At 41.4% G+C, this 24,937-nt stretch overlaps 2 protein-coding genes across 4 annotated transcripts; both read left to right on the top strand.

Moving 5' to 3' along the window:
• The first annotated feature begins 1,301 nt into the window (after positions 1–1,301).
• tuba8l2 (tubulin, alpha 8 like 2) lies at positions 1,302–11,980 on the top strand. The gene is made up of 4 exons (XM_036564024.1): positions 1,302–1,421; positions 9,665–9,887; positions 10,139–10,287; positions 10,758–11,980. The coding sequence occupies exons 1-4, from the start codon at positions 1,419–1,421 to the stop codon at positions 11,730–11,732; spliced, it is 1,350 nt and encodes a 449-aa protein (XP_036419917.1). The 5' UTR covers positions 1,302–1,418; the 3' UTR covers positions 11,733–11,980.
• Positions 11,981–13,136: 1,156 nt separating this feature from the next.
• On the top strand, positions 13,137–21,675 carry stk16 (serine/threonine kinase 16). Of its 3 annotated transcripts, none has more exons than XM_036564043.1 (8): positions 13,137–13,195; positions 14,787–14,961; positions 15,569–15,788; positions 16,894–17,027; positions 17,690–17,810; positions 17,963–18,058; positions 19,489–19,610; positions 20,917–21,675. In XM_036564043.1, exons 2-8 carry the CDS (start codon positions 14,876–14,878, stop codon positions 21,056–21,058), a joined length of 921 nt encoding a protein of 306 aa, XP_036419936.1. In that variant the 5' UTR covers positions 13,137–13,195; positions 14,787–14,875; the 3' UTR covers positions 21,059–21,675. The 3 variants fall into 3 exon arrangements, with proteins under 3 accessions (XP_036419936.1, XP_036419935.1, XP_036419937.1); XM_036564042.1 differs by having other exon boundaries at positions 13,146–13,195; positions 14,827–14,961; positions 20,917–21,084; XM_036564044.1 differs by having other exon boundaries at positions 13,150–13,195; positions 14,855–14,961; positions 20,917–21,084.
• The last annotated feature ends 3,262 nt before the right edge of the window (positions 21,676–24,937 follow it).

The raw sequence follows: 24,937 nt of genomic DNA, 5'->3' as shown, positions 1-24,937 counted from the left end.
GGACAGAACAGGGAAGAAACAGTGGATGATGTGGAAACCTGGGCATGGATTTTGCCAAAGAACAGACATAAAGCAAAAGACTATATGAGCATTTTGCTCTGGAAGGTTTGATCTGTTGCCACCAGAGGGCGACAAAATCCATTTAATGAGCACAGGCTTAAAACTTCATAGACTCTTCACAAATGAGACAAGAACATAGTAACGAGAGAAATAACAAGATAGACCAAGATAAACTGGAGTCTCATAGCACATATCATCTCTGTCGGGACAAAACTAGTATCTCAGTTTTTGTAATTTTTAATTTTTTGACATAATTTTAAAAACCATCTGCTCTTTACATTGTGCTGAAATTTCATGATGAATGGACAAACAGAAAAGCTCCAAAACAGCTTGGAAAAAATATTTTTTCCATTAACTCCCATTCAAAGTTAAGAAGTTTTTTCCTTCTTCTGAAAAATCACCACTTTGGAGATTTGAGGCTTATTCCCAACAGTGATGAAATGCCTTGGCACTGTTTATTATCTTTACAGTTTACAAATAACAGGATTTGGCTTTGTTGGGGTCAAATTCACCTTCAGATGGAGCACCGGGCTATAACACCTAGAATGATGCAGTGAGAAATGATTCCAAGCAAAAATAAACAAATTTTATATTTGCAGCCTAAACGCAGGATTCAGCTTTGCAGTCATATACAGTAGTTTGAACACCCCCTCATGTATTTCTGATTTTCTAAGTAACAGTAAACAAATTAACCCTATATAGAGAACAAACTTAAACATGGCACTGCTCTGCAAACTTCTGTGCACAGCTTCTATCTATTAGCTGAGTTTAACATTTTGGAAAAACCTAAAACATAAAAGGTGCCATAACTTTTGCACACGCCACACTTTGTTTTGTTTTGTTTCCAACAAGTTAAATTCAGTAAATAAACAGTAGCCGTGCAGAAGCTTGTTCTCTGTAGAGGACGTGTTCACTTATTTTCACCTAGAAAGTCAACAACAGTATGGAAATTTGACCGGGGGTGCCAAAACTTTTGCACACGAGTGTAAGTAGCAGTCCAGATGGTGTTTGTCTGGAAATGGAATGGCAGTTTGAGTAGGAAAACAGGTAGGAATCCTGAACGGGACTAAAATAGATTTCCAGGGAATATCCCATAGATTGGCTTGATGTGTTGGATTAGTCATTCCCACAGTCACCACAAAACAACTTAAAAAAAAAATGGATAGAGGAGGGAGGGGAGGGGCGGAGCAAGGCCATGCTCCTCCTCCAGTGCTCCTCCTCCTCAAAAAAAAAGGTCTAGGTATAAAAGGTAGGAGTGTCAGCAGCAGATGTGAGTGTCTCACTAATACCCCATTATAGGTACAGTGTGAGGACCAAGCTGCTTCAGTTCCTTCTGAAAAGACACAAACAAGAGCAAAATGGTGAGTAAAACCACATCATGTTACTCTTTTTCCTAAAATCAGTACCTGTTTTAATGTTTTTACCTCTGAACTGTACAGTTTGGCTGTAAAGTAGTAAAGCAGCCAAACAAAGTGCTGCCTTAAACATATATAAGTGTATCGCTGCTGTCGGAACAAAACCTGGTTTTTGCAAAATGGTAACTTTACAGGAGAAGGAAAAAACATACATTACTTTTAATGTAAGTCAATGGAACCAGACGTCTTTCCGAGTCATTTTGGGCTGTTTCTTTTGGTCCATTCATCATGAAATTCGCACACAATGTAAAGGACAGTAAGTATTTTTAAATCATGTCAAAAGCTGAAAAACGAGGTTTTGGTGAGACAGCAGTGATATGCAGCCTGTTCCGGTGTCAAATGGACCCTGTTGCCAGGTCTGTATGCTACAACATCTGGCACCGACTTCTTAAAGGCCTCAAACGGCCTTTTGTTCACAGTGAACTGTCTGTAGTTAAATGATATAATGTTACCCATGATTAATGATGTTTACAGTGTAGAGCAGAGCAGTGAATCAATAAACAGGGAGTCATTACTTTAAGCCCTGTGTAGTGCAATGTATGGTGAACACAGAGCTACTATTACATGTGCTATATAGTGCACTATATTGGGAGTGGGACATTATTTAAAGCCAAATGTAGTGCACTATCTAGGGCACAAGGGGCCATTACATCATGCAGTATATAGTGCACTACTCTGTGAGCAGGGAGCCATTCTTTCATGCCCTACATAGTGCACTATATAGAGAGTGAAGAACCACTATTTCACATTCTATGCAGCGTATTATACTGGGGTTGAAGAGACTAAGGTTTAATGTTCTAGCTAGTACACTATATGTGGAGCAGTCACTGTTTAATGTTCTAGCTAGTACATTATATGTGGAGCAGTGACTGTTTAATGTTCTAGCTAGTACACTATATGTGGAGCAGTCATTATTTAATGTTCTAGCTAGTACACTATATGTGGAGCAGTCACTGTTTAATGTTCTAGCTAGTACATTATATGTGGAGCAGTCACTGTTTAATGTTCTAGCTAGTACACTATGTGAAGCAGTCACTGTTTAATGTTCTAGCTAGTACATTATATGTGGAGCAGTCACTGTTTAATGTTCTAGCTAGTACACTATATGTGGAGCAGTCATGATTTAATGTTCTAGCTAGTACACTATGTGAAGCAGTCATGATTTAATGTTCTAGCTAGTACATTATATGTGGAGCAGTCACTTTTTAATGTTCTAGCTAGTACACTATATGTGGAGCAGTCACTGTTTAATGTTCTAGCTAGTACACTATATGTGGAACAGTCATTATTTAATATTCTAGGGAGGACACTATATAGAGAATAAATAGTTGTTAGTTAATGTTCTAGCTAGTACAGTACATATGGAGTAAATAGCCATTATTTCATGCTCTGGGTAGTACACTATAGAGAAAATAAATAGTCATGATTTAATGTTCTAGCTAGTACACTATATGAGAAGCAGTCATTATTTAATGTTCTAGGTAGTACACTATATAGAGAATAAAGTCATTATTTAATGTTCTAGCTAGTACACTATATGTGTAGCAGTCATTATTTAATGTTCTAGGTAGTACACTATATGTGTAGCAGTCATTATTTAATGTTCTAGGTAGTACACTATATAGAGAATAAATAGTCATTATTTAATGTTCTAGTTAGTACACTATATGTGTAGCAGTCATTATTTAATGTTCTAGCTTGTACACAATATAGAGAATAAATAGTCATTATTTAATGTTCTAAGTAGTACACTCTATGTGGAGTAGTCATTATTTAATGTTCTAGGTAGTACACTATATAGAGAATAAATAGTCATTATTTAATGTTCTAGCTTGTACACTATATAGAGAATAAATAGTCATTATTTAATGTTCTAGTTAGTACACCATATTTGGAGTAGTCATTGTTTAGTGTTCTAGATAGTACACTATATAGAGAATAAATAGTGCACTCTCACTATCTAGGGAGTAGGAAGCTATTCTTTAATGTATTGAACTACTTAAGCCATAAAAGGACTGTTTCTTGTTTCCTCCCTAGATAGTGCACTATGTAGGGAGCAGGGTCATTATTGCCTGTTATGTGCTCTACACAGAAAACAGGAAGGCTGTTATTGCATGCCTTATGCAGTGCACTGTTTGGGGAGTGTCACTGAAACTCAGTGAACTTTCACGGTGTAAAGGTCAGAGTAGCGTGTTATACAGAGAATAGGGAGCTATTAATGCTCTGTGTTGTGCATTAAATACAGGAAAAAGTGTGGAACTCGCTCATCCTGTCTCACAAGAACTGTTACCCTGTGTTTAAATTGGCTCGTTTAGCCTAAACAAGTATGCACAGGTGGCCTTTCGCAGAGAACTCAAGAACACTGAGCTATGCTGAAGAACGTTCTTGCATATCCAGAATGATTGAGTGTGGTTAGAGGGAGTGTTTGCTGGTGTTACAGGTTATCTGTGTTAGCTTTGCTGGTATATGTTCGCTTTACTGGTTCTGTGCTCTTTTCTCAACTGGTCAAACCTGAACAGTTAACTGAGTGGTTCCACATTCTCCACTACAGCCTTGAAAAAGGCTCGAGATGAGATTTAGGCCTGATCAGTGTGTCAGAGGCCCTTTTCTCAGTAGGAACAGGCCTGAACCACATGTTTGCAAGGCTGATTGTTCAAAACCTGAAAGACGACTGTTTGTAGCCAGTTAAAGGATGTAGTTCGGACACCAGCTGTCTTTTTCACACCGTCACAGGGTGAAGTAAGTCGGTCAGAAGGCGGCGGGGGTGTGGAACGTTTGTTTTTAAGGTCTCCAGCTGCTCGGCAGATCAGGCTATTTCACATTTTCTCACTCCTTCTTTACTCCGCCAGTTCACAGCATTATAATCATAGCATAAAGAACCACTGCAGGTTTCATGTATGTCAGCTTTCATGGCGTATTAGCTTTAGTAACACACACTATTTATGCAGGGGTGTGCTACATAGAAGTGTCGTAACTGTGTAATGAACTTAGAACAGACCTCTTTAGAGAAGTGCTAAAGGTTTCTAAGTGCTTCTTGGCTTTTATGTATGGTTTTAGGAAAAGCAGTATTTATTATATATCTTACTATTATTACGTATATATGAAAAACACATGTTAGACATCTTACTTAATAGTTAATTACTTATATACACTCTTAGAAAATAGTTCTTCAAGAGTTCTTTAGTAAAGAAAATGGTTCTGTATAGAGCCATGAACACTCAATGAACCCTTTGCATGATTAAAGGGTTCTTTGCATCATGTTCTTCAGAATGTGCTGTAGATGGTTCTATGTAGAACCTTTTTGAAAAAAGGCTCTATATAGCACCAAAAAGGTTTCTTCTATTGTTACAAGCTTGACATTATATACTCTTCAAATGATGGTTCTTCAAGGGTCCTTTAGTAAAAAAAAAAGGTTTTATATAGTAGCATGAACACTCAAAGAACCCTTTGCATGATTAAAGGGTTCTTTGCATCATGAAAGCATTCTTCAGATTGATGGAGAATGTGTTGTCTATGGTTCTATATAGCATCTTTTGAAAAGGGTTCTATATACCACCAAAAAAGGGTTCTTTATTGTTACAAGTTTGACATTGTACACTCTTAAGAGTTTCTATATAGAACCATGAACACTCTTTGCATGATTAAAGGGTTCTTTGCATCGTGAAAGTTCTCCTCAGAATGTGCTGTAGAGGGTTCTATGTAGAACCTTTTCCAAAATGGTTCTACATAGCACCAAAAAGCGTTCTTCTATTGCTACGATGTCAAGCTTGTAATAATAGAAGAACCCTTTTTGGTGCTATATAGAACGATTTTCAAAAAGATTCTCTATAGAACCATATACAGCACATTCTCCATCAATCTGAAGAACACTTTGTTACATATATATACATATATGTGTGTATATATATATATATATATAGTATCACACCAAAGAACCCTACTTGGCATCTTTATTTTTAAGACTGTAGCTCTACGTTCAAAGTGGAATGCAGGTTTCTAATCATCCAAACCCTCCATAAAGTTAAACATTAACCAAGTGCAGCTTTTACTGTATCAATAAAGGTAAAGTCCATTTACATTAGGCAATCCTGTGGTCTACTTATCTGTGTTCAACCAGAAGCCCACACACACCCACTAGACGGCAAGACTTGCTGACCTACTGGGAAAGTCTTGTGACCTGAAGCCCATTGATGACACACACGTACCTTTAAGTTTGTCAGCACGGTGCTGTTGTACTACCACATGCTGTGTGTAGTCTGCAGCCATTTAAAACCAGATGGAAAAAGAGCACAGCGAAGAGCAGCGAGTATAAAAGGCCTTTATTTGTCCACTCCTGTTCACAATTTGCCCTTGTGGGTTGGAGTTGGAGGCTGATGGAAAACAAATCCCACAAGCAGGAAGTTAACAATCATAGCTGGCTGTAAACAGGCCTGCTGGTTATCGGAGGGCCTCTGTTATTGGCTGGTAGTAAAGAAAGCGACAGAGAGACTGTTAGAGTCTGTGCTGTGGGTTAAAGAGAAGAAACCTTCATACGTTGTTTTGACTTTGTTGGAAAACCAGAGGAAAATAGGACTAACATAAAGAAACAACCAAAGGCCTCTTTATAAAGCCTTTACAAAGAGCCATTTATAAAATATCCAGGTTCCATTTTTTTTTAAATGAAAGAGTAAAACCATTTCTTTATGATTCCTGAGGTTAAGGTTAGGGTTAGATTTAGAAATGTTTTATTATATACTGGTACTTACATATATGTAATACATACAGGACATATAGTTATGTATATAATACTTGAAAATGTTCGATAGAATCCATTTACACAATGAAGGGAAAAGTAAAAGGAAAGTAAAGTCAAAGTAGTTTCCAAAATTGATTAAAAGTGATACAGAGAAAATGGGCCTCCTAACAACCACCTGGAAGACCACTGTGAGAAGACGACTCAGCGCTATGGGTCTGAAAGGATGTGTAGCTGTTCAAGAAGAACCTCACTGAGAAAAGGAGACGGACACATCAAACAAAGAAGCTGAACAATGGACTGACCACCCCAGAGTCCAGACCTCAACACCACTGAATGTGTTTGATTACTTCAGAAAATGATCGACCAATTTCTAAGACTGAACTTTGGTTTGAAAAATATCCCTGCAGAAGAAAGTTCAGCATTGTAGGAGACTGAGAGTAGAGGGGCAGTGGGCTAGTAAGGCCGTATGGGTGGGGAGATGGAACAGTTACAGCAACCCATAAATAACTGCTTTAGCTGCCTTTTGACCTGGCTGCCATGCCCAAACTAGGCAGGCCCAAGTGCCAGAGTAATCCCCCTGTCCAATGACAGGCCGCTGGAAGGGGCAGGGGGTAAAAATAGTGTCCCTAACACCACAGAGAGGATTCGAGAGAGAAGAGAAGCTGACAGAGAAGTGGACGAATGCGGGCACCTTATAGCACCAAAGTGGGACGCCTCTCTGGAGTTTCGACACAGATTTGCAGCTCAAACTATTACCAAGCACTTTTTTAGCACTCCTATGTAGACGCTGGACTGAAGCATTGATCCTCCATAGTACATGTCTTAACAATGTGTCAGCATAAGTCACAGTACAGAGCACACATGATATTTGTGTTTGCAGACCGGCTATTGCAAAACAGCGTCATCTTGACCTATTTAGGCTTATTAATAGACCTATTTAACCCTTAAAGTCCATTGGCCTGTATGTGGCCCACGCTGCAGTTCCTCACTGTCATAACTACAGTACAACACCAAATCAAAGACCACCTTTCATTTATTTGAGTTCCAGTCAAAACTGTAAAACAGCAATTAAGTACAAGTACAATTTCTGGGAGACATTTTTGAGAAGAATAGATATAGAGTAATAATATAATGCATAATGAAAGATATGGCCCCTTAAACTCATTTAAATTTGCTGCTAGAAGAGTTACAACGCATGCATGTTCACGTTTGCCACAGTTAAACTTATCAGCATTTGGAATTAGAGCTTTCTGTGTGATGCCATGTTTCCTATCACTGTGTAGAAGATGCACGAGGCTTCCTTTACTGGCTCTGAGTTTGTTTAATCAGAATAACAATCAAGCATGATTCTTTATTCTTTACATATCATAAAAAACACAAAAACGTCACTGAGAAATCATGGGATTAGCACATAAATGACAGAAATAGACACATTTTTTAGCTGGCCTTAAAGGGTTTATATTATTTTACTCTGCCCACGGGGGAGCAAAATCAGAAGACCTTTCAGACATGAAAGACAAGTCATTATATTTTGATGGAAGTTCACAGAAAAACAAGAATTCTGTTTTTTTTAATGGTGTAATTTGATGAATTGTGCATAATATGACCAGGTTAGCAAACTGACCTGGTAAACTAGACAGGAAAAGTTTGTGAACAAACTTTAAGGTGGCTTGTCCAAAAGCTAAAGCAATTGCAGAACAACTTTGATCAGTTTTGACAACTTAATATCCCAGGTGGTTGCTAAGATGTTGCTAGCATACTTGTACGAAGGGGTCATAAGATAGGAGTCCAAAAACATTTGGCTATAAAGTGTATACTGACTGTGGTGGCAAAATAGTTAGACGTATACGCATGATTATATAGGTGGAATGGTGTTGAGGGAGTTGAGCATTCCCCCCATTAATTCCTAAGGAAATAAATCATGTTTGAGCGAGCGCTGTATGAACACTGTAAGTCAAATCGGTCAGGAAAGCACAGGCAACCTATTTGGTTATAGGCTTTACAATCCCACCAACTTTGGTGGTTCTAGCTCGAAAGCTGTAGAAGGAGTAACATTGCAAAGTTTTGACCGTAGAAGAAGATAATGAAGAACGAAGTTGGCTTGAAAAAGGTCTATTTTGATTTCAGGTTGACTTTGAATACGTAATGATTTTCGTCACATTTTACGTATCTCAGAAGCTCAGAAGTGGTACGAGCGTACTTTCGAGGGGTCTTGTTTTCACCTCATTTACAACTCCCTCTGTTTTTCTCGGGGGCATGCAGATTCCACATTAGGGCGTAGGCCCCCGCTCTAAAACCACTCACATAAACCCGCAGAAACTCTGTCAGCGCTCTGGTCTTTCGCAGCTTTGTGCAGGCTTGTTTGAGCCAGGACGAGCAGCGAGGAACAAAACTGGAAAACATTTCTCTGGGTTTATGTGTGTGTGTGACATCTCCTGGTGAGACCGTTCGGCAGCCGCCCTTTCCAAGCAGCGATGCATGACGTGTTGTTTCTATCTGCTGAAAACAGCATGCCATGCATGGAGGATGAATTTGCTCCGAGGCATTATTGAAATTAGCAGACCAAGTCTGGCCAAACAGGTTGGAAGTGTGTATGTAAAGCTCCATTCACTCCCCTTGATCCAACCTGTCACCTGCATGTGTCAGTCATGTGGCCCACAGCTCACTTTAAACAGTTTGTTTGCTGCTGCCCCCTGGCAGTAACCACAAAACTCCCTTGAACAAAGACAAAGTGCCACAGTTTAGTCCCATTTGCGTAATCCATCAATGGTAGGCGGTTAAGCATAGTCATATACGCATTTAGAAGAGTGGAATAGGCCTCAGCAACTGCTGCCCAACAGCTAATGCTAAAATCCAGTCTACAGCATAAATAACACACGAGTCTTTGCATAGAGAAACCATACTGCTGTACCTGGATTTCTGTAAGTAATGGTGTAGAAACCCTATTGGTAGCCCGGATCCTAAATTTACATAGAGGTGATTTGAATAAGCCCTATTTATGTGGCGGCATTGCGCATCAAACACTCTTTTGCTTGCAGTTTTTATGCTCCACTATCAGAGCCAAATTATGTATGTATTCAATCCGATTTTCTATACTTTACTACGATATTATGTGTTAAAATGATCCTACAGTAGCTCTAATTATATTCTACATACATTCAACCCCCCAAATCACAACCCGTAGAATTTATAACTGGTTTTACAGTCATTACAGCCCAGTCGATTGAGAATGGATGTGTCTTTAACAAAATACTTATATGAAAAGCAGTTCCACTCTTTATGTTTATAAATTTGGTATATCGTCATTGAAAATGTGGTGCTACGTTACATTTGAATTACAATTAGATTGTTTTACAAGTCTTAAAAAAGTCAGAGAACTTGACTGTGACTCAAGAGGACTCGTGTTTAGCCCCTAATGACTTATCATGTGTACTGTGTTTCTGTTGCTCTACAGCGTGAGTGCATCTCTGTCCATGTGGGCCAGGCCGGTGTTCAGATGGGTAACACCTGCTGGGAGCTGTACTGTCTGGAGCATGGTATCCAGCCTGATGGACAGATGCCCAGCCAAAAGCCTGTTGGTGGCCATGATGACTCATTCACTACCTTCTTTAGCGAGACTGGCGCTGGAAAATATGTACCTCGTGCCATCTTTGTGGACCTGGAGCCCACAGTCATAGGTGACTAAATCTTGCCTTCAGTCCAATTTGGTCTAGCATGTGATGCTGTACCTCTGAGCCAATGAATCTTCTTCAAAGAGCCCTACAGAGGCCATTTTCTAACCAAGTTCTTGGTGGTTAAGACACTTTATGCATATATCAAACAGAGTACAGCTTGACTGCCAGTCATTTTACAGCAATTTTCAGGCATTTGCTCCAAAGTTGGGTCCACCAGATGTTCTGAACTGAATTTGTACAACCTTGTGTTCCAGATGAGGTGCGTACCGGTACCTACCGCCAACTCTTCCACCCGGAGCAGTTGATCTCAGGAAAGGAGGATGCAGCCAATAACTACGCTCGAGGTCACTACACCATCGGCAAGGAGATCATAGACTCTGTCCTTGACCGCATCCGCAAACTGGTAAGATTGTGGAAAAGTCAGATCAGTGGTTCTCAGTCCTGGTCCTGGAGTGTGAATGTCTTACATGTTGTAGTGATTTTCCTGCTTCACCACACCCAGCTCACCTCGAGGGTGACTTGCTAATTAGTTCACTTAGTTGCATCAGGCATTTTTGAAGATAGGGAAACTCCTAAATGTGCAGCATACCCCAAGACAGAGATTGAGAACCACTTGGTTTGGTTAGCATTATGCAAAGGATGATCATCATAACTGTTCCAGTACAGTATTATTTGCTTACCAAATTGTTAACTGCTAAAGCAACCTGGTTAATTGGTCAGATAACGCTGTGGTTTGATAGATTGATTCTTGAGATTATTGTCTAATGTTCTACTACAGTTGGAACAAATACTAACCTTTGAGAAAATTCTGATTGTTTTTTTAAAACTAGATATAGTCAAGATTATATAATGAGTATCACCTCTTCTGTACAGGCTGACCAGTGCACAGGACTGCAGGGCTTCCTGGTATTCCACAGCTTCGGTGGAGGAACAGGGTCTGGATTCACCTCCCTCCTGATGGAGCGTCTCTCTGTTGACTTTGGCAAAAAGTCCAAGCTGGAGTTCGCCATCTACCCAGCACCGCAGGTGTCCACGGCTGTGGTGGAGCCATACAACTCCATCCTGACCACTCACACCACGTTGGAGCATTCCGACTGCGCCTTCATGGTGGACAATGAGGCCATCTACGACATCTGCCGGAGGAACCTGGACATCGAGCGCCCGTCCTACACTAACCTCAACCGGCTCATCAGCCAGATCGTGTCCTCCATCACCGCCTCCCTCCGCTTCGATGGCGCCCTGAATGTGGACCTGACGGAGTTCCAGACCAACCTGGTGCCATATCCCAGAATCCACTTTCCCCTCGCTACGTATGCACCAGTCATCTCTGCCGAGAAGGCCTACCATGAGCAGCTCTCAGTGGCCGAGATCACCAACTCCTGCTTCGAGCCCAGCAACCAAATGGTGAAGTGCGACCCGCGGCACGGGAAGTACATGGCCTGCTGCCTGCTGTACCGTGGCGACGTTGTGCCCAAGGACGTCAACGTGGCCATCGCAGCCATCAAGACCAAGAGGAGCATCCAGTTTGTGGACTGGTGCCCCACTGGCTTCAAGGTGGGAATCAACTACCAGCCCCCGACTGTGGTACCCGGTGGTGACCTGGCCAAGGTCCAGAGGGCTGTGTGCATGCTGAGCAACACCACAGCCATTGCTGAAGCCTGGGCTCGCCTGGACCACAAGTTTGACTTGATGTACGCCAAGCGGGCCTTTGTGCACTGGTACGTGGGGGAAGGCATGGAGGAGGGAGAGTTCTCTGAGGCTCGTGAAGACATGGCAGCCCTGGAGAAGGATTACGAAGAAGTGGGTATCGACTCATTTGAGGAAGACGAGGAGGGAGAAGAGTTTTAAAAGACCTGAGAAGAAAGTGACCTCTGGACAATGTCTGAGCCCATTATAACATCTAAAATACTGGAAAAGGACTGAGTGTAAATTCTTTTCTATTCCTGCCAACATTACCAAAGGAAGCACAATGTGCAGCCCCCAATGCCATCTACTTTCTAAATGTTTGTTTTGTCTTTTGGTGTAACCCTTTTTATTTTGTACCAGAAGTGTCAAAATAGCTATTGATATCAAATAAAGGTGTCAGTTCTGCTTGATTGCTTGTTTTCATTTTTTGATGTAGAATAAAAAAAATCAAAATGCACCATTGGCTACCTACATATATACACACATATATGGAAACTGAGCTGCAAAATAAACCAGTTTTGAATTCATTGATTGTGTGACGGCACAAAAACCTTACACATTTACATGTCTGCCTACTCAACCTACAGCAGGGTGGCCAATCAGAACAGGGGTAATTTACATATCAGTCTTAAAGACTGGGGAGGAATGCGCTGATATTGGAATTGTCGGCCATTGCCGATATCAGATATTTACAAATATCCACTGATGCCTAGACACAAACGTGGAACATAACACTTATTTATAGAATTTCAAATACAGTACAAATTAATAAAACGCATGCATGTTGGTGGATCCCAGCACCACCTAAACGTTCTGCTCTTCAATAGAACAATAAATACACCATCAAATATCTTTTTGAAATACTAAACTTTTTAAAGCAAATATCTGCTGATAATGATTTGATTCGCACGTAACCGTGCATCATCAAATATAAGAAAAATATAGAAAATGGCCCAAATCTTACAATATGTGCGGAAAAGGAAATAAAGATTTAAGAGAGAACAAAAAAAGTACAAATTTAGAAATGAGTTCAATTTACAGTTCACAGTGGTGCTGATAGGAACCAGACATCCACCTCTGAAAGCTCCCACATATAAAGTTACTACATGAAATGGTTATGAATTCACTGCATGGTGTCTGAGACACTGTTTTATGATGGTTTTGTGATAAGGTTTTGGCTTAAAACGTATTTTAATCAGTTTATTTCAATCCATTCATGGTGGTGAGATTCATGAAAGGGTGTTGTGAGGCAAAATAGTCCCCAAAATAACCTTATAATTTCAGATTTTACACTATTTTCCATCATCAACATCCATATAAACTCAGAAGACTCGTGTCGGTTCACTGGTGGTTTTGGACAGTAAAGTGAAATGTCTATATTTGTGTTGCAGTCATGGCGACCCCTGGTTCCTATCACCACCACTGTAAAGACATGTGAACCACTTCACACCAAACCACTCTGAATCACTCTGCTTACAGCTCACACACTGAATTATGCAGAAATTTTGAAAAGTCGGTGGGGTTGCCCTTTAAGGCTGTGCGTCATCAGCGCGTCATCGGTGTACACGGAAGAGTCTCTGTGGAGGAGAGAGAGGGAGAGAGAGCGGAGGAGTCCATCTGTGAAGGTAACACTGCTCACATTGGCTCTATAAACAGCAGCCTCGGCTCCGCGTTACTGATTCAGCTAAACAGCTGGAGACTCGGCTCTGACACGAGATTTAGAGGCTTTAAGGTTATTTTACCCACATTTAGACCCGCCGCCCGGCTCGAGTCTGCCACGTTAGCGCTGAAGGCCTTAAAGGGAGCGTTTAGAGAAGAGAGCTGAATCAGAAGAGGCCTAAAACACATCAGCAGCTTCGAGCGAAAACCGGAACGTGGTTCACTTACATCGAAGCTTTAACTTAGAACGCATTTTACAGGGTTTTGTGTTAAAGACGAGGACAGCCAATCAGGGGCTGCGGCGAGGCAAAGTCAGCCAATCAGGGCCTGCAGCGAGGCAAAGTCAGCCAATCAGGGCTGTTAACGTACAAGAGCCAGCCAGTAAGGATTTTCTGAATACAAGGCAGCTAATCAGGGCTATATGATATAAGAGGCAGTGAGTAAGGATTTTTTTTAGAAATGAGGCAGCCAATAGGAGCTGTTTAGGTAAAAGAAGCAGCCACTCAGAGCCCATTAGAAATGGGGCAGCCAATAAGAGCTGTTTCAAAATGGGGCAGCTAATTAGGGCTGTTTAGATACAAGAGGCAGCCAATCAGGGCTATTCAGATACACGAGGCAGCCAGTCAGGGCTATTTACTTTTTTAAAGACTGTTTGGGTAAAGGGGACCACCAATAAGAGCTCTTTAGGTATACAGGCCCATAAGGATGGTTTAGGTACAAAAGGCTGCCAATGAGTGCTGTCTAGATGCAAGAGAGAGCCGGCCAGGGCTGTTTAGATACAAGGGCAGCCAGTAAGGCCGTTCAGATGCAAGAAACAGCCAATAAGGACTGTTTAGATACAAGAGGTAGCCAATGAGGGCTACCTAGATGCAAGAGACAGCCAATAAGGATTCTTTGGGTACACGAGGCAGCCACTGAAGGCTATTTAGATTCAAGAGACAGCTGATAAGGACTGTTTAGGTAGGCAGCCAATGAAGGCTGTTTAGATGCAAGACACTGGCTGTTTAGGTATACAAAGCAGCCAGTGAGGGCTATTTTAAATGCAAGAGACAGCCAATCAGGGTTGTTTAGATTCAATGGCAGCCAGTAAGGCTGTTCAGATTTAAGAGACGGTAAACAAGACAGCCAATAAGGGCTGTTTAGATACAAGAGAGAGCCAGTCAGGGCTGTTTAGATCCCCCGAAAAGGGATGCAGCAAAATAAATGGCAGCCAAGCGACAAGTGAGAGGTTACAAGGGGCACCAGTTACGCAGTTCAAGCGCAGACCAATCAGGAGGTACAAGGAGCAGTCAGTCAGGCACTGCTACAGCAGAAGCTCCAGGCACTGCAGAATCAGCCAACCGGCTCACAGACTTAAATAATTCAGCCAGGCTTGTACCTCAGTGGAAAACTCGCGTCACTTCTCAAAACCTAAAGGTCAGGTTTCCTGATGTTGGTTTACTGGCCACAGCTCACAGGTTTCTGTACGTAACTAAACAAGTACAATCGTTTAGTTAATGAGAAACCTCTCATAGTGTCAGGAAATATTCTTGACATCATTATTAATATTGCTTTCAGGTAATTCCACATATCCTTCATATTCTTCTCTGTGATCCAGTTCTGCTTCCTCACCCCTGGTTGATCAGGTGAGCGATGCGCGACCAAGGATGGGGCAGTCCCTGTGTATCTGCTCTCGCAGTTCCATCACCATCGACAACAAGAGATACTACTTCATCCAGAAACTCGATGAGGGGTAAGACACAAATGGCACATATATTCACTGAACTAAGGTTAGGGGAAAGTTCAGTTGGCTCACTTGATCTGAATACCAAGAGCTTATTAGGCAGTCGAGTGTAGAGCAGGGCTTTCCAACCTTTTTCATACCAGGACCCACAAGAAGAGGGAGAGTTTGTTACATGACCCACCAAATATCAATACATCAATACATTCCATTAATATTTGGTTTACAAAAAAAACACTAGTGTAGTGGTGTCTGGCCTTCCAGCCATAGTTGTGCTGAAGGTAGTTTGGTGGCACAAGAGGTTAAAAGTGGAGTTTCTGGAGTTCTGGCACGTTCCCTCCATCGATGAGAGTGATCAAGAGCCATTATTGTTGTTTTACTATACATTGAGTTTATTTTTGATCTAAAAAAGCCAGGTTTTCAAGAGCATCTGAATATTAGAGCCAAAAAAAAAGAAACAGGCATCCATAAGCTACATTGTCACCGTCAGATGATTCAAAATCTGAGAGTGGCTTTGGATCGATTAGCAAGTTTTCATACCAAAACATCCATACAACAGTAACCCTTACAGATTGAGAACTATTGTTTCTCACGGTTCTCCGTGGTTGTCCTCCTTCAGAGGCTTTAGCTACGTGGACCTGGTGGAGGGCGCCCAGGACGGCCGCTTCTACGCTCTGAAAAGGATCCTGTGCCATGACCGCGAGGGGCGACGGGAGGCGCAGACGGAGGTGGAGATGCACCGGCTCTTCAACCACCCCAACATCCTTAGCTTGACCGGCCACGCCTTCACGGAGCGCAGCGGCAAGAGCGAGGCCTGGCTCCTTCTGCCCTACATCAGCGTAGGTTACCGGTTTAAAGGGGTGCTTTACCCAGGACTGCTGTTTACGGATGATACTTTGATGAAAAATACTGTTTGTGGAGGAATTATTAATCAAAATATTCTAAATGTCTAACAGCGAATTCAATTTAGCTAGCGTTAGCATCGTGCTAACTTTGTGTGGCTGAAGCTGAGGTAATTTGAGTAAACTTTTTGGGTCATAACATGACCTCCAGTGGACGGAAGATGGTAGAGACTAGTACAACTCATTTTTAGGCGGAGTAGTCATTTTAGTCCAAGAATATTTTACCAGAAGTCTGACAGCAACGTTAGTGATGGGAAGTTAGCATAATGCTAACTCTCAATCGCTGAGGCAACTTGAGTAATCTTCTTAACTCATAACATGACTTCCAGTGAGTGAAATGCTTATGGAGACAAGTGCAATTCGTTTTTTAAGTTTTTTTTTTTTTTAATCAAATTTAATATATTGAAACAAATAAAACATTACATGTGTAACATAACATAGTAAAAGGGTCCAATATGTTAATTTGGAGTAAAATTAGCAAAAAAATGCCACATTTAAGTTTTTTTTTTATCTTCTTTTCAACAAGACACATAAATTGACCAAAAATATTTACACTTTTGCGTATGACTGCATAAAAAAATGCTCAATGTTTACCAAAGTTGATGGTAAGATGTTAGTATAATGCCAGCTTTGAATGACCGTGATGGAGCTGAGGCTTTTTGAACCATGTTTTTCAGTCATATCATGATTATCACTGAGTGAAAACTAGCGAGGACCAGTACTATTCATTGTTAGTGCAAATAGTCCTTTTATGTAAGTAATTCAATGGATCTGAATAGGAGCTTATGCTGTATGTGTGCCTTTGAGGCCTTTTATCAGAGTTAACAGGCCTTTCCAGCTCATTTAAAATTTCAGCAGGTGGCAGATGTCGCCTGTATGTCACCTGTAACATTTCCACCAGCCAAAAATGTTAAAAGAATACTTCATCCAAATGACATAACATAGTTAACAGTGACTGAAGGCTAAAAGGTCCTTTAGGAACTGATGTGCCCAGTATACGCTGGTTGGTGTTTTACCTGTGTGTTTTGATGATCCTTTGCAGAAAGGAAGTCTCTGGTCTGTTCTGGAGAAGCTGAGGGACAAAGGCAGCTCCATGCCAGAGAGCCGCATTCTGCACATTTTGCGTGGCATCTGTGAGGGTCTCAAAGTGATACATGACCAGGGCTACGCTCACAGGTAGGCCGCAAAGCATGCTTTAGCGCAGTCACCAAACCTTCTCCTGGAGATCTAAATTCCTCCAGAGTTTAGTTCCAACCTGCATTTAACACATCTAATCCAGCCATCAAGGGCTTCTGGAGAAGTAGCTGGAGATTTTTGTTGGAACCAGACTCTGCAGATCCCTAGAACCAGTGTCGCTGACCACTGCTTTAATGCTTGCTTCAATGATGCATCCTTAATGCCAACATGATTAATGATCATAGTGGAGAACCTAACAATTCCTTTAACCCATTATTCTCTTTTTGAGCTTTGAGAACTGAGCCTTAGAGCTATCGATGTTGACATTACTTACTCATTATTATTTACTGCAAAGCAGGTTTCAGGGGCCAGATTCAAAAAAGCTTAAATTAAAATTCTTAAAATAAACACTAGTAAATTCATAAGTACGTTCTTAAATCCAAATTTTTAAGTTTTCTTAGAATTATACCTAAGAAAAGAACTCTTAAGAAGTTATTTGAAGAATAATCAGTTTTTTGTAACTTTTTTTTAAGAATGAACTTAAGAAAAAACACAAATTTAAGAAGATTTTCTTTTTTAAGATACTGTTACGAATCCGGCCCCTGGTAATGAACAGTCTAAAAGTTAGGAGTTCAGCTCACGGCTCTGCTCTGTGTCTTTAGGGACCTAAAGCCCACCAATGTCCTCCTGGAGGAGAACGACAGGCCTGTGCTGATGGACCTGGGCTCCATGAACAAGGCCCGTATTGAAGTGAGAGGCTCGCGAGAGGCCATGACGATACAGGTGGGGGCATAAATCAGCCATTCTGCCAAGTACTAGCACCACTGCTTTTGTTTTTCTGTGGTATGGTTTGCATGATATTAAATGTCATAGTGTCTCTCTCTCTCTCTCTCTCTCTCTCTCTCTCTCTCTCTCTCTCTATTTAATGCACACAGGACTGGGCAGCTCAAAGGTGTACGATCTCATACAGAGCTCCAGAGCTTTTTAACGTGGAGAGCCACTGTATCATTGATGAAAAGACAGATATTTGGGTGAGTGTCAGGCTTGAACTCAACTTTTTGGCATCCATATATATATATATATATGTATGTATATAACTGTTGGAAATGTCAAAGTCTGGAGCTGTTTTTCTCTCTGTGTTGTCAGTGAACTTGTGTTCATTAATGCGATCATGAATGGACAGGAGTGGCCAAAGGCGAAAGAATAGTTTGCCAGTCTGAAATGGTCTGTTCAAAATAGATGCCAGCTGGGTTGACATGTTTCTTAACACAAGGAACTAATTTTTTAATGGCACAAGTGTCCAAATACTTTTGGGTACAACTGTATTTTCATGGATTTGGCACCTCATTCACATATTAAAACCATTCCTGGGCTCCTGAGTGACGCAACCATCTAAGCGTCTAACCTGTCTTCAGGAGATCGTGAGTTCGATCCCTGGTGATGCTACAGCCATCCGTAGCCGGGAGTCCGAGAGAGCACAATTGGCCTCACTCTCTCTGGGTGGGTAGGATGGCCCCCCGTCTCCCCATCACTCAGCGAGATGTTAGTCAGAGCAGGCGTCTGTTAGCTGACCTAACAGAACTGACGGTTGGCGCTTTCGTCCGAGCGCGTTCAGCTGTCCAATGATGCTGCGTTAGCGGCAACTCGAAAAGATGCGGGGCCTCTTCACAGGTCTCGGAGGACGCCTGTGTTAGCCTTCACCCTCCTAGCGTTCGTGGTATGGTGTGATTGGGGGAGTCCTAACTAGCGGGTGGAATTGGAGACGACTAAATTGGGGAGAAAAGTGGGGGACAAATGCCCCAAAAAAACATTCCTGTGATGATGTTTAGAGATGTATCAAGAAAAATCATAGTATTTTCTACAAACAGTTTGATATACAACATAAAATGAACTAAATACTTGCACCCTGTGTCACCTTGTGCTACACCATGAACTTTCGCTCTCGATTCCTGTTTGAGTTCGCGGTAAGAGAAACGGTAATGAAAGCAACATCAACAATGTTTATCACAGATGTAACATTATGGGGAGAACTCACACTGAGTCGTTTTGGTTTGGTTCCTGGACCTTCTACACCATCGAACCCGTCACTACTCAGTGTTTCGAGACCTCATTAGGAAAATACTATGTTGTTGAATTTACAAATACTGTCCAGATGTGTCCACTACTCCATTAAGTGCACAGATTCAGTCAGATCCAGCCTGTAAATACAGTGATATGCTAAATGCTCTGGCATCACTGAGTGAGTTTCTATAATGATGTCCCTCTTGTAAATCACTGTCAGCTCGTTCTGATCTTCCAGAGCAGCGCTGTGTTGAGTCTGTGTTACACTAACACAGTTAAACTCTCTGAAGTGTCTTTTCTTGCTGGAAATGGTTTCATGATTTTGGTATTTAAATTGGGGTCATCTGTTTTATCCAGTACTGGCTCTGTATGACCGTGTGCTGTGTGTTCCTCTGTCCAGTCATTAGGCTGTGTGCTGTACTGTATGATGATGCTGGAAGGACCGTATGATCTGATCTTCCAGAAGGGGGACAGCGTGGCGCTGGCTGTCCAGAACCCAGTGGCCATTCCACAACCATGCAAGTCAGTGCATCACTGATTTATTGACCAGAACTTGTTTATTTATATTTTCCCTGCTCTGTATATGCAAAGTTGAGTGGCTCTCAAGACCACAAGCGTATTTATGTATTTATTTATTTATTTAATATTTTGCAAACACTATCAGTCAAAGGTTTGGCCACGCCTGATTGTCTGTATGTTCAGTCGTATGCAAAAGTATAACAAAATTGTTATCTTGAAATAACAAGTTACTTATCTTGTTATCTTGAGATAACAAAGGTTTTGTTGAGATGACGTTAATTATCTTGTGATCCCAAGATAACAAAATTTTCAAAGTTTTGAAATAAGTTACTTATCTTTTTATCTTGAGATCACAAAGGTTGTTATGTTGAGATAAGTTCATAACAATTTTGTTATTTTGAGATCACAAGATAACAAAAATGTTATCTTGAAATAGTTAGTTACTTATCTCGAGATAGCAAAGGTTATGTTGAAAAAACAAGCTACTTATCTTGTTATCTTGAGATTACAAAGGTTGTTATGTTGAGATAATGAGTTAATTATCTTGTGATCTTAAGATAACAGCATTGATATCTTGAAGTAACGAGTTACTTATCTTGTTATCTCAACATAACAAAATTGTTGTCTTGAAATAACAAGTTACTGTTCTTTTTATCCCAAGATAACAATCCAGAATATTATAGCAACAGCTCATGGCCTCTCCTACGGAGCCTGGCTGGTGACCTCCCATATAAATAAAAATAATGCATGGCTATATGCATTAGTAACGCATGAGAACGAGATCCTAATGTGTGGCCATGACTTATTAAGGCACGGGAATGAGATAATTAAGTCATGGCCACAACTTAGTAAGGCGTAGGAACGAGATCATGCTTTAGTAAGTTGTGGCCATGCATTAGGATCGCGTTTCCACACCTTACTAAGTCGTGGCCACGACCTAATTATCTTGTTCCCACCTCTTACTAAGTCGTGGCCATGTATTGTTTTTATTTATAAAGGATGTCACCAGCGGAGCTCTGTCCTCTCCAGACTTCCGTATAATATAGTGTTGGAACCACAGTCATCCTGTCATCCTAATTGCTATGCGTTTCTCTTTAAAGGTTAATTAGAGAAACATCTGGCCTCGTTACGGCTTTTCATCCAATCAGCTGTGTTCTGATGAGGAAGGGGTGGGGTTTAAATATTTGGTAGAAGGCCAATATTCCCAAGTGGAGTACTTTCTTATAAACTATTTCATAGTATTGATGTGTTTGTTTTTATTCTAAAATGTGAAAAACGTCATTATTCTAACTGACCTCTCTGACCTCAGTTACTCCGAAGGACTGCAGAACCTCCTCAGTTCCATCATGGTGACCAACCCTCAGGAACGGCCCGACATCAGCTGGGTACTCGACCAGGTCAAGAGCCTGCAGGGCTCGGACGGCGGCGCCGTGGACACCAACAGGGTATGATGGTCGCGCCGAGGGAGCGGTGCGACTCCCTTTGTCTCTTCCTCTGGACAGGAGATTTAATCTGGACTATGCACTCTCTCGCTCTTTTTCGGGTTCACCTGCCAAAGGGACCCGTGGCCTCGCAAACATTCACCTACATTTACCTCAGTGGACTCATGGGTAACATAGGACAGACACGCATATCCGTCATAATACATATAAGACACAAAGGACATTTCTTGAGTTCTGACCACGACAGAGATTCTGGACGGTCTCACAATACTTTGGATCTTGGGTTAGATAGTATAGTTTGTCCATCCACTTCAACTCAAGCATTCAGCAGCGACAGCTTCCAATGGGAGCACTTTGCAGAGCCCAAGATTGTCACGGTCGCACAGTATGACTGTCCACGTCTTTAGTGATGTACTACCTACCATAGAGATTATAAGAAACCTTTACAAAGAAGCAGAAAGGAGTTGCGGTCAGTCTGTAAACATGAGTTGGGAGAGTAACAGAGGAAGTTTCATGTCCATGTTGTCTGAGACAGACAAACTGTTTGAGTGTGTGTGTGTGTGTGTGTGTGTGTGTGTGTGTGTGTGTGTGTGTGTGGCGTGTGTGTGTGTGTGTGTGTGCGTGTGTGTGTGTGTGTGTGTGAGTGAGCATGCTTTCAAAGGGGAATTCCACCCATTTTTCATAACTGAGCTGTGAACAAAGTTGTTCAGAGACACAGTGGTGGTGATAGGAACCAGGGAGATAATGCTGACTCCACACTGATGGTCCATAAAGAATAATTCTACTGATTTTTCTAAATTCTGGCGTAATTCAGTGTGTGAGATGTAAACAGAGTGACTCAGAGTGGTTTGGTGTGAAATGGTTCAGATGTCTTTACAGTGGTGGTGCTGGGAACCAGGGGTCGCCATGACTACAACTCAAATATAGCCATTTTATTTACTATCCAAAACCACCTCCTACACTGGTTCTATTTTGTCAGAAGGGTACTTTACAGGTACGTTTCTGTTCATCAAGGTACAATGTAAATAGACCCTCAAAGGTCCAGTTGTGTACCTTAAAAGTACACTACATTTACATTTCCAGGAGAAAGGAGTACATTTATTACTTCATAATATTAACATTTTAAAATAGGAAAATAAATTTAAAAGGCTGGACGCCAAAAAAAAAAAACTTTTTTAGAAAGTTTTAGGCTAAATTTATTTCACAGCTATGATAAAACAGTGTCTCAGACATCAGGCAGTGTATTTATAACCATTTCATGTCTCTGAGGGAGCTTTTAGAGGTGGACGTCTGGTTCCTATCACCTATCAACCAGAGCGTTTCACACCAAACCACGCTTATGTGCAGAAAGTTTAAGAAATTGGTGGAATTTCTTTTCAAGTGAGACTGAAAAACGCAGCTAAGAGGAATTAAGAGTTAAATTCTTATCGTAATACTTCACCACAAAATGCTATGAATCGCATGAATTCAGCCATCATCCAGTATGTTTGGTGTCTGAAGTTTGCTTCTTTAGTTTTGAACTGAAGCTACGAGGCTAAGTCACGGAAACGTGTACCCCACCAATTAGCGTCATGCTAACTGCATACATAAATCGTCACATACTCGCCTCAAACTGTATGGAGTTATTAACTAATCTCCAGTAGACTGGCTGTTACTGCTTTTAGCTATTCTTTTTTTATTTTTGATCGAATGATTCCTTTAACAAATGAAAACCAGCAGGGGGCCGTTGTCCCGATCTGGTCCCCATTGGCTCTCATACATTCGTGTGCAAAAGTTTGGGCACCCCTGGTCAAATGACATGCTGTTGTGGATTGTGTTTTCATTTTTATTGTTTTTTTTATGCGACTGGCGACCTGTCCAGAGTGTATCCTGCCTTCTGCCCAATGACCGCTGGGATAGCCTCCAGCACCTCCCCACCCCCCACCCAAGACCCAGAAGGATAAGCGGTTTAGAAGATGTGTGTGTGTGTTTTTATGCAACAATCCACCAATAAGTAGAAACTGTGCACTAAAATTTGCTTAAAACAGAGAGTGCTCAAACTTTTGCATATGACTGTATTTCTCCACAGTGGCATTTTAAGGTGAAGTATTCCTTCAGGGCATATAAATGTGCATTGTTGAAACAGTGTTGCCGGTATAAAGGGAGATCTGTGAGAGTAAATAGCACCATAGTATCCACGTATCCACCTGTTGAGCACCTGAATTATGTCGTGAGTGGAGTCTGGAGTTGGATCTGTGGTGGAATCGATCACTTTTGCTCTTGTGTCCGTGTTGTGTTGGATGATTAATTGAGGAACCCTGTAGAGATTCGGTTTTAAATGGGAAGTTTTACAGGGTGTCAACATGTCCACCACTCGCTCATGAAGGCTGTGAACTAGACTGAGCTCACTTTAAGTATAGACCACATAGACTGCTTTCACTTGATGCTGTAAACTGGGGACCTAAATGTGGTTTAATGTCTTTACTGTAGTTTTACTGTTATTTTATTTTTTGGCGTTATGATTGGAATGGCAGCGAGTTTTTGAGGCCTGATGTTAATTTCGAGGACGTTGTGCAGTGAATCTCGTGTGATCTAATGATGCTCTTCACTTGCATGTATTTTAACAGGGAATCCTGTCTGTAAGTATGTCTCTCATTATCGGTTTATTTCAGTACCTATTTTTATTTTAAGATAATTAAAAGTACGTCATTCAGCTGTGACTCAAGCTGTTTGGGCCTTCTTACATTTAAGTGTATGTAGTTTTATTATGGCCATCTAGTTGATTGGTGTGGGAATTCCACCAATTTTTCAACATTTCTGCATAATTAAGTGGTCGAGGAGTTTTTAAACACCTCAGTGTCGCTGCTGGACTGAGAATAGTCCACCAGCCAGGAATACACAGCCAACAGCGTCCTGTGACCACTGATGAAGGACTAGAGGATGACCAACACAAACTGTGCAGCAGCAGATGAGCTATCGTCTCTAACTTTACAACTACAAGGTGGACTGACAAGGTAGGAGTGTCTAATAGAGTGGACAGTGAGTGGACACAGTGTTTAAAAACTCCAGCAGCACTGCTGTGTCTGATCCACTCGCACCAGCACAACACACACTAACACACCACCACCACGTCAGTGTTACTGCAGTGCTGAGAATGATCCACCGCCCCAATAATACCTGCTCTGTGGGGGTCCTGTGGGGGTGCTGACTATTGAAGAACAGGGTAACAAAGTATCAGAGAAACAGATGGACTACAGTCTGTAACTGTAGAACTACAGAGTGAAACTATACGGTCAGTGGGGCTGATGAAATGGACAATGAGTGCAGAAACAAGGATTTAGACTTAATGTCATGGCTGATTTTGAAAATTCATGGTGGAGGGATACTTGCAGGGCGCTGAGGCAAAATAGTCACCACCACTGTAAAGACATCTGAACCACTTCACACCAAACCACTCTGAATCACTCTGTTTACGTCTCACCCACAACCAATACAGAATATTTTAAAATCTATGAAATTCCCCTTTTAAGACCATCAGTGTGGGACCAGCATGATGCTATACTGCTGTTGACCAGCAGAGGCCGCTCAGTGCTCACTTAAACCTCTAAGAACATCTTCTGTCACACTTTTCTCCCATATGGAGCTGCTGTGCAGTTCCTTTCTGAATTGTTTTATTTGTAAAATAAAAATAAACTTAATAAAAATCCTGTAATGTATTTATATCATGTAAAGCTCGGTTGCCAGGTCCACCAGTTTCAAACATGTCTATCAACAGCTAAACTACATTAAAGTATGACCATTGAAAGACTCAGTAGGACAATGTAGGACAATATGTATGGCAGTTGAGGGTGGACTGTAATATAATGCTTCTCTATGTAAGCCTGTAAAGCAGCTGTACGGAACAGACAT

Source organism: Colossoma macropomum, unplaced genomic scaffold, assembly GCF_904425465.1.
Source record: "Colossoma macropomum unplaced genomic scaffold, Colossoma_macropomum, whole genome shotgun sequence".
Classification (NCBI taxonomy): Eukaryota; Metazoa; Chordata; class Actinopteri; order Characiformes; family Serrasalmidae; genus Colossoma; species Colossoma macropomum.
This window is presented reverse-complemented; position numbering and strand designations above follow the sequence as displayed.